The sequence below is a fragment of the Amborella trichopoda genome, chromosome 8 (genome assembly GCF_054954075.1).
Source record: "Amborella trichopoda isolate Santa Cruz 75 chromosome 8, AtrichopodaSantaCruz75HAP2 v2.0, whole genome shotgun sequence".
NCBI classification, from domain to species: Eukaryota; Viridiplantae; Streptophyta; class Magnoliopsida; order Amborellales; family Amborellaceae; genus Amborella; species Amborella trichopoda.
Window position 1 is genome coordinate 39,854,791 of NC_142343.1, and position 13,622 is coordinate 39,868,412.

The following is a 13,622-nucleotide window of genomic DNA, read 5'->3' on the forward strand; positions in this document are numbered from 1 at the left end:
AGGTTCGACAGTCTGACCACCTGGTCTTGAGCCCATTCCTAACCAAGCACAAAGATGAGGGCATGAGTCAATCCAAGTGCCCTATACTGCTGTGTGTTATAAAAGTGTGCGGATTATATAGAGTTGAGGCTCTAAACAATCAAATAGTGTTGGAAAATGTGGTTTCAATACTGGAAATCTTTGTAATAGCCTTAAAATATATTTTCACTTTTAATTATAAAATTTAAAGACTAAGAAATGGTATAGATCAAGCAAATCTATGAAATCTTGAAAATTAACGATTAAAAAATAAGTTACAAGATGCATTATTTCTAAAATTTTAAATCCATTTTTTTCTCATGTCCATCCATCTTGATGTCGAGATGATCAATTTGATGATATTTGGATATCAAAAGAACTTTTTCTAGTGAATTTTTTGATGTAGGCTCTAATTTGATTGTTTAGAGCCTAGGCTCTATATATCTCATTATAAAATATTGGAATGTGGTCCACAATGTATCATAAATCATTCTCCATTGATTTTATATAGCAGTCATTTTTATATGGGAGCAGTTTGTATAAGGGTACACCGCCTATTTTAGTTAAGGAAAAAGTTTATAAAAGGTTGCAACCTTATAGTGTAGAGCTATGGATGCACCTCAAAAATCTATTGAAAAAGGTAGTTTTAAAGTTGAAAAACCCTTTGATTGATCATCTCGACATCGAGATGTATGACCATGAAAAATAAACGGATTTTAAATATCATTAATAGTGCATTTTACTGCATATTATCTACACTGTCCATTTTCAAGATTTTCATATGTTTGAGATAATCCTAAGAACATTTTACATCAAAATTATATACCATGATAAAATTTAAAGGTGCACCTTACATCTACATCTACGAATGCATCTGTATGCCAATTGCACCTTTTAGTTAAACGGTATAACTTTAGTACGTCTTTTAAGATAAAGACTTGGTTTGGTGAGTCAACCGACTTACCTATGACCTTGCAGTCCCTTATCTATCTAACCTTCATCTCTAACCTTCAACAAATGTTACATCCACTAAAAGTTTAAATGAAGGGTGAATAAAGGAATTCAAAAAATAGCATTTATATTTTTCAAAAATAAAATTTTCAAATTTAGATTATTGTCATGGTTGAGATTATTGAAATCTAAAATTTTGGATCGAAAATACATTTTTGAAATATAATTTATAGGGAGACCACACAAGAATAGTGTGAGTCGGCCGACTCACCAAATACTTTTCCTTAAGAAAATATTAAGAAAGGGTGTGGTTTATATCGAGCCGAGGCTATAAACAATCAAAGTAAAGCACACCTTCAAATAGTGTTGAGAATGTGGTTTCAATACTGAAAATCTTTGTGATAAAATATTTTTCATCTTTTAATTATAAAATTTAATGCTTCAAAAAATAGTGTATATTGAGCCGATCTATGAAAACTTGAAAATCTTGAAAATTGATGGTCCAAAATTGCATTACAAGATGTACTATTCTCAAAACTTGAAATCTATTTTTTTCTCATGTCCATCCATCTTGATGTCGAGATGATTAATTTGAGAATATTTAGGTATCAAAACAACCTCTTGTTGTGAAATTTTTGAGGTAGGCTCTAATTTGATTGTTTAGAGCCTCAACTCTATATAAACTTTGTTTATTAAGAAAATAATACTTTTTTGAGACAAGTGTTAAATCTATACTGTTCAAATAAAATTGACAAGGATTAGTGTTTTAAAACTCGGATCGATGGGGCAGATTGTTCACCATAGATATGTGTTTGATTATTGGATCGTTGATTCAGATCAGGTTTGGATTGATCCGAATTGGCGATTTAGAAAATATTAAGCAAAATAAAATAAAATTTAAATTTAGGATTTATGGGGCAGGGATTTAGGGAGGACCTTAAAAAACATGAGATAAGTCTAGAAATAAAAGAAAAATATGTAAATATAGTTTTTTTTTTGGGGGGTGAGGGGAACTGAGTCAAGACCTATACCATCCCATAATAAGTTCGATCCAGACCAAATTATTGATCCAGATTGAAAATCACCACGTTGTAGCACACTTTATATGGGGGGGGGGGGGGGGGGGGGGGTGGTGAGGGGAACTGAGTCAAGACCTATACCATCCCATAATAAGTTCGATCCAGACCAAATTATTGATCCAGATTGAAAATCACCACGTTGTAGCACACTTTATATGGGGGGGGGGGGGGGGGGGTTTACATAGTTTTTTTTTTGGGGGGGTGAGGGGAACTGAGTCAAGACCTATACCATCCCATAATAAGTTCGATCCAGACCAAATTATTGATCCAGATTGAAAATCACCACGTTGTAGCACACTTTATATGGGGGGGGTTGGGGGGGGGGGGGGGGGGGGCGGGGCGGGCGGCTGTATCCTTGTATGAACTTTTTATATTAGGAAATTTTTTATATAAGGTTGCAACCTTAAATGTGCCTCAAAAATCCATCATAAAAGGTTGTTTGGACGTTGAAAAACCCTCTAATTGATCGTCTTGACATTGAGATTTTTGAATATGAGAAGAAAAAAGATTTCGAGTCCACAAAATAATGCATCTTGCAACACATTATTTGGACGGTCAATTTTCAATATTTTCGCGTCTTCATAGATCTACTTTGATTTGAACCATGTTTAGAGTTTACAATTTTATAATTAGATATGAAAGTAGATTCTCAAGCCATACTAAAAATTTTTGATCTCAAAATTATATTTATAATAAAACTTAGAGGTGCACCTTATTTGGATCGTTTGAAGTTGCAACCTTATGCAAACCATACCTTTTATTTTATGGAAAAAGTTTATATAGTAATTCTACCTTTTAATGTAGAACTACGGATGCCCCTCAAAGATCCATTGGAAAAGGTAGTTTTAATGTTGAAAAACCTTTGGATTGATCATCTCGACATCGAGATATATGACTATGAAAAATAAAAAGATTTTAAGACTCAGAAATAATACATTTTACAATATATTATATGCATCGTCCATTTTCAAGATTTTCACATGTTTATAGATCTACTTGATTTTAACCATTTTTAAAATTTAAAATTTATTATTTAATATAAAAATAGATTTTGAGATAATCCTAAAAACATTTAACATCAAAATTATATACCATGATAAAATTATATACCCTTAAAGAACATTTTACATCAAAATTATATACCATGATAAAATTATATACCTTTATTTTATTCACAATTCGCAGGTGGTCCTGAGAGGTATGGAACCCAAAAGAGCCTGCTGTCTGAGACCGCCCGCGCTTCTTACATAAAAGACACGCAACGTACTCTCTGGTTTTCCTCAATCTCTTCGATATCCATATTTCATTCTCTCTTTCGTTAGTCTCTCTCTTAAAAAACCAGAGAGAGGGAGAAACTCTTAATAGCGATGGCGCTCTCGGCTTCAGACCTCTCAACCCTTTACACGCTCCTCATAAATGCGCTCAGTGCCGACCAGAACATTCGCATGCCTGCTGAGGTCGCTCTCTCTCAGTGCGAAGGCAAACCTGGCTTTTGTTCATGTCTCCTTGTAAGTTTTCTCTCTCCGTTCCTTTTATTTTTCGTGTTTTCCTCTCTCTCTCCCCCCCTTCCCTTGGTTTGCTGACTCTCTTAATTCATCTCGATTGCTTTGTTTAATGCCGGAAATTGGAATTTATTTCTCCCAGTAAGCATTTTCGATCTCTTTCTCTTTCCTTAGCGTTTGTTGGAATTTTACTTTCTAATGCATCTAAATATGCATCTATTTTTTATGTATTTTTGATCTTATGTTTGATGGTATTATGCATCCATTATTCACTTATTTTTAATGGTATTATGCATCCAAAATGTCTCAGATCATCGTCAACTTTTTTTCTTAGTCATGGATAAGTGTGCATTTTGGTTTATCTGTAGAAAGATTGATTGCATCTGTGTGTTGAACTTGATTGAAATTGGTTTTGCGATATTACTTGTTCAATGATTCAGGCATTATTCTTGTCTTCTCCAGAATCATTGAGTAAACGCAAGAATTTTTTAGGCCTTCTAAATAGCTTAGTGGTAAATGTACTGGTTCATTCGAGTGAATGACCTTTTTGGCGCAAATTTTGATTTGAGCTTTCCTGCCTTTCATCAGTAATTGTTCTGCTTGTTCTTGCCCGAATGGTTTACTTATGCCCCTTATAATATGAAGGGACCATTTTAGCTGTCATCGTAAACTTTGAAGCAACATTGTCCTCAACTGCCGCCTTTGTTGAAATTAAACCACTATCCTTAATAGTTACATTTGTGCAGTTATGCTTGGTTTTCATGCAGTGACTGTGGCAAGCATTATACATATCAGAATAAACTTGGTTGCCTGCTGTATTACATGGACTTTTGTCTCTGATTAGTGTCTGACAGAGGTATGGGGTCTCAGATTCCTCATTATATGAAGAACGAATTAGGTGACACACCTATATTGTTAACAACCAAATCCAACAGTGTTTTACTTCCATTTTAGCATGAGTAGCAAGTAATAATTAATTGTCCTTAATTGGCTGGAACAATATATTTTCAATGTTCCATAGACATTTTGAATGTTTTCACACATATGCTAAAAACAGAAAAGAAAATCAAGTCTTTAAAATGAAGAAATGAATGGTTAATAAACAAGAAGAAGAACCCAGAAGAATCTGTGTGGGTACTTATGTTGATATGTGTCTCCCACGAGTATGGCACTGAAACAGAAGAATCCATGTAATACAGGTCGCCTCTATGAATATTTTACGTCTCACATGATTAGCTAATCAGTTATTACCTTTTGTGAATCATGTTTAATATACTGATCTGACTGTATTCCTATCCATGTTCCCATGTTTATATTTGAGGTCTTGCATGAGGAGAGTCTTCAAATGTTTGTTGGTGATTTATCAACATAGGTGATTGAGCATTTGTTTGTGCCTGAAGCTTTTGTCTCTCCTTAGGTTGAACACGAATGGATTTTCCTCCTTGAATTCGTATTCATACCAGTTATAGCCTACTTTCCCAAGGTAACCACTGAAATGCAACAGTTCTAGCTGATGTATTTGCCTCCCCAGCCTAATATAGTTCCTAAACCTATTTCGCAAATTTCCTTTGTGTTTACTTTCTCTACATAGGTTATCCATCTACCTTGAGTATACCAAATTGTGTTGCCCTCCTCTTTGTACTGGCTATCTTATGGGAGAATCTAGTTGTTTTATTCTGTTTCTTTAGCCACTTGACTCAAGTTGCTAAATCCTGTTCCACCATGTGCAAATCTATAGTTTCTGCTCTCCTTTCATTATTTAAAGTGTTGAATTGCCTTTTAGGAAGTGCTCAGTGTCCACCTTGGTGCGCTCACGTTATATTCTTGACTTTATTATTGTTAATTTGTTATTGTTGTTGCTGCTGCTGCTGCTGCTGTTGCTGCTACTACTACTACTGTTGAAATACTTTGTACTATATATTATTTATTTCATTTTAGTCGAGTGGCCTGACCATTTTGTTTACTTTTAGATTATTGACATGTTTTGATAGATATGCCTATAGAGCTATATATTGTCTCCCATTGATTGTCAAGTTTTTCTGTGATAACATTAGGTTAAAATAATGTTCCTTGCTTTGAAAACTTACCATAGATGACATGAAAAGGACTTGGGTCTAGATAGTTGAGGCTCGGTTTTCATAGCTCAACATCTCAAGTTCCATTTGCATGTAACCATGTTAAAAAAAAAAAAAAAAAGAACTTACCATAGATGAAGTAAATGGATGCTTTTTTTTAACCTCTTCTGTTTTAGCATTCTCAAAGCTGCTCTCCTTATCATTTTCTGTACACGCTCTTCCAGCTTTCTTCATTTTATCTTTCTCTAAAGCTTCTGTTGTTATCGTTTTTTATATGACTTAATTATCGACATGGAATGAACTCCGCCATTTGTTTTACTTTTTTTAATTATGGGAACTTGGAAGTATTTAAATAATTAATCACTTCTTTAGCTTTGTTGTCTTGTGCATTCATTGGCTAATGTCTCCTCCTCCTATGATGATTTGAGTAGAGATTTCCATTTGATTAACTTTGGGATAACCAGATAAGTGATTGTAATTTTCATTTTACTAGAGACTTGTGATGATCTTAGATTCTGTCTGCATGTTACTTCCTTTCTAGGATTCTTGAAGACCAGCATTATGAATTCTAAGGTTGATTCTTAGCTGTGCTCTCAACTTCGAAAAATTTTATGCTGGGACAACATAGGACGATGTATTGGTTGTGCTGATAACTTCTGAATTCTGTAACTGCAGGAAATTATTGGTTCAAAGGATCTGGCATCTCAGACATATACTCGTCTTTTGGCCACTGTGTATTTTAAGAACAGCATAAATCGTTATTGGAGGCACCGGAGTGACTCCTCGTAAGTTCTTTTCTCCTGTTTATTGTAGTTACTCTACGTATGAGCCAATTCTTTGTGATTGCTATATGTATGAGCCAATTCCAATCAAGATATACGTGTCGCCGCCCTGCAGTATAGAGCTTTAGATCTTTTATCAGTTTTTTGGCGAGCTTAGCAAAAGAAAATATATTGGAATCTTAGATTACCATGTCAAACGGGGAAAGTTATATTGTCACTTTTTTAAATGTACTTAGAATTGATAATCATGAAAAAAAAATGTACCTTAAATACGTGGATGCTTGTGGGCTGGCCATGTGTTGCCCAGACCCATTACAATGCTTGTTAGAAGGTGTGAGTTAGTTCAAGTGGAAGGCTCAAAAAGGGCAAGGGGTAGGCCCAAAAGGACATGGTTGGAAGTAGTGAGAAAATATATGGGGACTTATAGCCTCATTGAGCGTATGGCCTTTCATAGTGCAAACTGGCAGACCAGGATTCAGGTAATCGATCCCAATTAGTAGGAAAAAAGCTCTGATGATGATAATGATGATGCTGAAATGCCTGGATGCCCATGTTGAATTAGAAAACCAGTATTGATACAATACGATACTGATACATATACTGGATACTTTCAAGATAGATGTAGAGGCATATTTTTCTAATGAGAATTTTGTTTATGTTGTTTTAGCTACTTTTATTTCAATCAATCACAACCAAAGACTTTTTGTTGAGCTGAATGTCATTAATAATTTGTCATGCAGAGGCATCAGCAATGATGAGAAAGTATATTTGCGGAGGAAATTGCTAGAACACTTAAGGGAGGAAAATTATCAGGTGTGACTTGAGACTGTCGTTCTAATACATTCCATGCTTGCTTTCATAAGTTTGACATTCACAGAACCTATATGCTCCATAATAGTGATCATTGTACTAGAAGTGTTGCAAATTTATGATTATCAGATTAATTCATAGTGACTAATTGTCTGAGTTGTCATCATGTGAGCCTCATTGTAATTCTTATTGTCTCAGTGGGAATATCACACTGAGCTGCAGCTCCTTGTGATATAGCTCTAGCAGTCTTATTGCTAATCCTCGTTTTCATTTACAATGCTCGATTCAGATTGCAGTTCAGATAGCTGTTCACATATCAAAAATTGCTCGAATAGACTACCCGAAAGAATGGTAAACTTCTTTCTACCCATTCTTCGTCACTTGAAATTTACATAAAGTTCATGGTTGACTGACTTGTGAGTTTGAGTTGAATTGGTCTTTCCTGATTGGACTGTGTGCTTTACTTGCCAAGCATTAATGTGGTGTGAATTTGTTTGCATCTTGTCAAACGGGACCAAGCAACCCTGATTTGGTGTGCTTCATTGAGTTTCTCTATGTTTCGTTGGTATGGTATTCGGAAACTACTTTAGTAGCAGGAATTATGCGTCCAATTCCAGGATATTGCTATAATCTGTTTTGTGTACATGCTGTCCATGTGACATTATTTTGGGATCACTTCTTTAGTGATCTTATAGCTGGAAACAAAGAGCTGTGATTTTAGAATTGTTTCCTATGAAGCATGGTTGCTTCAAAACGGGTGCCATGTCCATATAGGATACTTTATAACATGCGTACAATCTCAAAAGTCGATGGTTTAGCCATCCCTCAGGCTGTAACCATGCATTCTAGACTGTGTCATTGTTGTTCTTTCCACTGAAAGCCTACCATTTTTCATTCTCTGTTTAATGAATGTCCTGCTGACTATTTCTTTACTTGACATGCTAGTTAGACTGCTAACAATTTTATATGTGCCCTCAATAAATCAAATTCTAGTGCTGCATAAATATGAATTCTGCTAAGAATTGACCTGACAAAACGGACCCTTTAGTCATCTTTCACATATGAACTTGTATTTTTTATGTAAATATATTGGCAATGGATTATTAGTCTTGTTATTATTATTTTGATGAATGATTAAGAAACAACCATGTTTAGCATCACAACTTGAGTGCATAAATTTGCAGAGAGCTTAGGACTCAAGCTGGCTCTGGCCTGATGCAAATCTCTGAAACACTGACTTGAAACAGCAACTATTTGAGCTTTCTCAAAAAAAAAAAGAAAAAAAGAAAAAAAAGACAAAAAAAAGAAAAAAAAGAAAAAGAAACAGCAATTATTTGAGTCAATGGCTAAACTATTTTAGAGAAAATTTGTAGAAAACTTAAAAATCAACTAATGGTTTCCAACTGTAAACTTTTCTTTTAGCTACATGGCTGAGCCATGTCTGTTTGGAAGTGTTCTGAGCCTTCCCATCAAGCTTGTAAATGTTCCTATAAACTATCACTTTGTCATAGTCTCATATAAATGACAATTGAAATGTTTAAAGACTATGTTCATGAACCTGAAAATGTTTATCGACATGCAGTGAATCTAGCTCTCCCTTTGGTAGGAGATTTTTGCAGGCTTGGTGGCATCCATGCTATGATGCAAGGACATATTTGTTGTTTGGAGTGCATGACATATTAAACATGTCCATATCAATATGGAGACTTAGATGTTATCCTTAGTTGATAACATTTGCTAAATATTGCTGCTCGTATTGGTTGGACATGTGTTCAACATGGCCGTTTTGGAAATGCATATCTGACATTCCTCAGTGGCAGAAACCTGATACACATGATTGTGCTGCTGTAGCATGGTACCTATGGATATTGCTTGGTACAAAAACCGATTGGATTAACTGATCTCTTCACAAAAATATATGTGATACTCTGATTGTCTGATTCATTGACCATGTGAATAATTTCTGATCATTGTTTCTAATAATGAACATGCCATTGCCGAATTCCTTGGCTTTATCAATGTTAATCATATGATCACATCCATTACTGATTCCTTTTGTCTCTTCTCTACATTTGACGGCTGTGTCCTTGATATATATATATATATATATATATATATAATGATCCTATAGGACCCTCCCCCACTTATGTGTGTAGGACCCCAAACGATCACCATTAAAGTTGGCACGGATCTCTAGAAAAGTTATCACATGGGTGTGGGACTTGACTTTTCTATAGATCCGTGCCAAATTTAATGGTGATCCTTTGGGGTTCTACACACATGGGTGGGGGAGGGTCCTATAGGATCATTTCTCTCTCTCTCTCTCTCTCTCTCTCTCTCTATATATATATATATATATATATATATATATATATATATATATATATATATATATATATATATGTATATATCTAACATATCCTTTCATGCCATTTAAATTCTTCCAGCTCTATTGCTTATAATTTCTATCCTCTTACTCTTTCAAATTGACGTAAAATCCCCACTCTTGTACAAAATGGCACGAGTGTCTGACTTCTTTTAATATTGTTATAGTCTATCACGCAAACAATCATGTTGTCTTCCACTGAAATCCATTGTTTTGGTTTGCGTTGCTGTTCTCCATTTTCCCCCTTTTATTTTCACAATGTTCAAAATGCTCTTTTAAATGTACAGATGTTTTAAAAAAATGCCTAATCCGGATCGTAATCAGTCGATTTGGATTGGGAATCGTTCTAAAGCAAACTGGTTCCCTGGGTATATCAAGAACCGGGCAATTCTAGAAAGAATCGGCTGGTCTGTCAGAGAATTGGCCGGTTTCGTCAGGGAACAGGGCGATCCGTCCTAGCTAGATCACATGGTTCCCACTTTTTTATTTTTTTGTTATTTTTCTTTTTATGTTTTTGTTTTCAAATTTTTTTTTTTGGCCGATTCTCTCGGTTTCAGCGATCCGGATCGGTGATTTGGATGGCCGGTTCACCCAACTGATGCAGGTTTTTAAACATTGACATATATTATTGTCATTTTGTCAACTGATGTGTCCCCAATTCGTATGTATGCATTCATATCATTTGGCATCTGTGGTTTGGTTTTTAATACAGTGTTCAGAAAATTCGAATTCGGATATTGACTTGTCACAGCCAAAACCTCGAGTATTTCCATTATGGGGAAAAATTATAGTGCGAACTTGTGGTCATATGTACACGGGGGCTTACATACTGACACAAAACCCACAACAGCGTCTAATACTAGTCTAGCACTTCTAATTTGAACTCTGAAAGTCAGTTGAATCCAAGGTTTTCATAATAGAGCTCAGAACCTTGGGAGCTGAGTTGAATCTGACAGGTCAGAAAAAATTCGAAACGAGTTTGTAGACATTGATTACAGTGTTATCATATCTAAGCATTAGACTAGTCTTCATATCACAACCTCACGGTTGCAACATCAGTCTCCTTTCAATTGAGCCATGTTTTTTAAACCCATTACATAAATTGATTATACAGTTCTGATTTTTAGCTTTCTTTTTCAGGCCAGATCTCTTTTCTCTTCTAGCGCAACAACTTCCATCTGCAGATACTCTCACTTCGCATAGGGTTTACATGGTTCTCTTCCGAACCTTGAAAGAACTATCAACAAAACGTCTTGGTGTTGACCAAAGGAATTTTGCAGAGGTATATTCTAGTCATTTATCAACTCTCAAAAAATAGAACTTGTCTTATGATCTCCTGAAATATTATCCAGAGTTATTTTGAGATCTGTTTTGATATGCTAATCGCTTTATACATCATTGCATACTTGGATTTGTACTCAGCCTTCACTTGTTTATTACAAATTCATTGGTAGTTATGTTATAGTTTGCTAATTATCCTTGAGGTTTTAGGTCTTAATTTCATTTTATAACTCATAACAGGTTTTCTCTCTCGTTTGTCATTTTCTGTTGTTATGCCGTAGGTCTGTTGAAAATATTTGTTATTTGCTATAAGCTTCCAATAACATCACTTTAACTTTGAAAGAGAACCCCAGGTTTCCCTCTAAGTAGGTGCCAAAGCACCTACTTAGAGGGGAACTCTCAAATCATCATCATTCCTTCTAACGTCAAACTGAAAAAGAAAATTGATATTTGGAGCTGAAAAGATGTTCCAAATTAATCCCTGTTCTATAAGCAACTCTAGACTGTCCATTTAATTTATAATTAGATATAGGCTTCTTAGAGGGCTCTTTTTCTTTCCCTCCTAATCCTTCAGAATGTGAAGATATATCTGTGAAATCCTTCAAAATGTGTTCTTTAGTACAAATTTTGTCTAAGAATATACCCTCTTTTCTGTAAAGAATAATACATCAATTTTGATCAATGAGAGTAAAAGTTAACAATAAATGATTTGTTTTCTCATAAAAATCTCTTGCTCAACTCTTACGCACCTGTTGTTTCCCCCTTTAATTTCCTTCCCATCTTCTAAAGTCTCTCTCTCTCTACATGAAAAATTGAACTTATACAAAATACTCCAGTAATATCTCTATTGTGTGTCAGTTTCTTAAGTTGTTCGAAATTGGAATATCTCAAAGCACTCAATTTCCTAAGATGACAACTTCTGGAAATCAAGCTCATGAAAGTACCCATCTAAAGCCTAAAGTCCCTCTTGCTCTCTCTTTCTCGTTTCCTAAGATCTCATGCAATACTCTTTTCCTTCCAAAGTTCCCCAATCTTCAAAATCAATCTCTCTCTCTCTCTCTCTCAGAAAACAATTTAAATCCCATGCATTCTTGTCTTTGCTTATTCCCTTCACAACATTTTCTCTATATTGCAACCTTTCCCTTGCTGTTTTTTAGATTTAAGCCAAGGCCTTTGTGCAATGCATTTTCCTTTAGCTAGGATATATGTGTGTGCATGTGTGCGTGTGCGCAGCATTGTACACATGCTGTGGGGCATTTCTGTACTTGTCTTGTATAATCAATGTAATTTTAGCGATTTTATGTTCAAGGGATTCTTAAGCCTTGCCCTATTTGAGAATTGTTTGTGTGAATTCTTTGGTTTGATATCATAGTGGTGGAGTCCTTTATGAGTCACATTGCTCTTTGATTATTTATGACTCATGACTCACAGCCAGATTCTCCGTGATGAATTACTTAGCCATTCGGGATCTGACTTTCAAATGCCGTTCTCTATCCTTGCTTCCTATCTTTTTGTTTCTGTCCCTCTATATGTCTGCCCTCCCTTACCGTCAGGGTTGTTTATATCCCAGATGAAATGTGATAATTGTTAGTGATAAAGGTTTCCCACTTCTCGTGTTTTCATGGTCCTAGTATAACCCCTTATGAATAGAAAATTGGGTCATGAGGTGCCAATTTTTTCTATGAGGAAAAAACTCCCAAGAAACCTTGATGGTTGTTCATTAGTAACCCATCTAGCTTATTGTAAAAATCACCCCTTCCTTTCTTGTGATATCAACTCCTTGAAATCAATCTTGCACGTCTCTTTTTACCATGTTTTCTGGTCCTTTTCCCACTTTTTTTTACTGCCCATCTGTCCTGCTTTCGGATACCTTCATGTTAATGTTCTTTGAAGCCCTATAACCCCTAGGCTGCGCAATCCCTAGTTCCCTACTGATTCAATTCTCAAATCCATCTTTTTCCTGTTGATGTCTTTGGGCTGCTTTGCAAAGTGTGGTCTGTTTAACTTGTTAAAACTTGAATTGAGTAATAGGTCTATCCTATAAATTTCACAGGCCTTTTCTTTCTTAATTTTTTTATTCAGTGAATGGCTGAGTTTGAGAACCAATTTCATATTTGTGTCCCTTGATTTTTGGTTTTTTGTCGACTTAAAATTACTGTAAATTAGTGCTGACTGAACTTTTTTTTTCCCCCCTTTTTTCTTTTTAAATTGTTTGCAGATATCCTCACATTTTTTCGGATATACCTGGAACCTTTGGCAAGGTGATATTCACACAATATTGCAGCAATTTTCTTTGTTGATCCAATATCCTGTTGGAGATAAATCGGCTGAACTTCAGGATGGTCTGCATCTAATTTGTGAGAGATGGTTACTTTGTTTGAAAATAATTAGTCACATGGTTGTTTCTGGATTTCCAAGAGATTCTAAATCCATGCAGGTATTTTCTATTGTTTTCTGTATGAAGAACTCAGATTTGTACATTATTCTGGATTTCCAGTAAAATTTCTTTTAATCATTGTGGTTCAATAGTTGTGTTGTACTTGTGGTTTGCTTTCAATCTATGTTGGTTATTTTGTTTAATTGCTTATTACACTTTTGAAGGAGGTTCAGCCTGTGAAGGAAGTTTGCCCTGCCCTGTTGAAGGCCATTCAATCCTTTCTTCCATATTGTAAGACAGTAACCTATTTCGTTGCCTCATGAATTCATTATTTTTGCTAGTACATCTCTAAATGCTATCC

At 35.1% G+C, this 13,622-nt stretch overlaps 1 protein-coding gene across 15 annotated transcripts in view; it reads left to right on the top strand.

The window, feature by feature from the left end:
• The first annotated feature begins 3,218 nt into the window (after positions 1-3,218).
• Positions 3,219-13,622, top strand: part of LOC18433499 (ARM repeat superfamily protein) — a 54,964-nt gene continuing 44,560 nt past the window's right edge. For 13 of the 15 annotated variants that reach the window (XM_088874940.1, XM_088874938.1, XM_088874942.1 and 10 more), the window contains exons 1-7: positions 3,219-3,556; positions 6,301-6,410; positions 7,148-7,220; positions 7,507-7,568; positions 10,744-10,885; positions 13,103-13,321; positions 13,486-13,552. In XM_088874940.1, coding sequence (XP_088731066.1) covers positions 3,416-3,556; positions 6,301-6,410; positions 7,148-7,220; positions 7,507-7,568; positions 10,744-10,885; positions 13,103-13,321; positions 13,486-13,552 — 814 coding nt within the window. In that variant the 5' untranslated portion in view covers positions 3,219-3,415. Of the gene's footprint in view, positions 3,557-6,095; positions 6,199-6,300; positions 6,411-7,147; positions 7,221-7,506; positions 7,569-10,743; positions 10,886-13,102; positions 13,322-13,485; positions 13,553-13,622 lie in introns of those variants that run through there. The other 2 variants (XM_088874936.1, XM_088874937.1) reach the window with 2 other exon arrangements.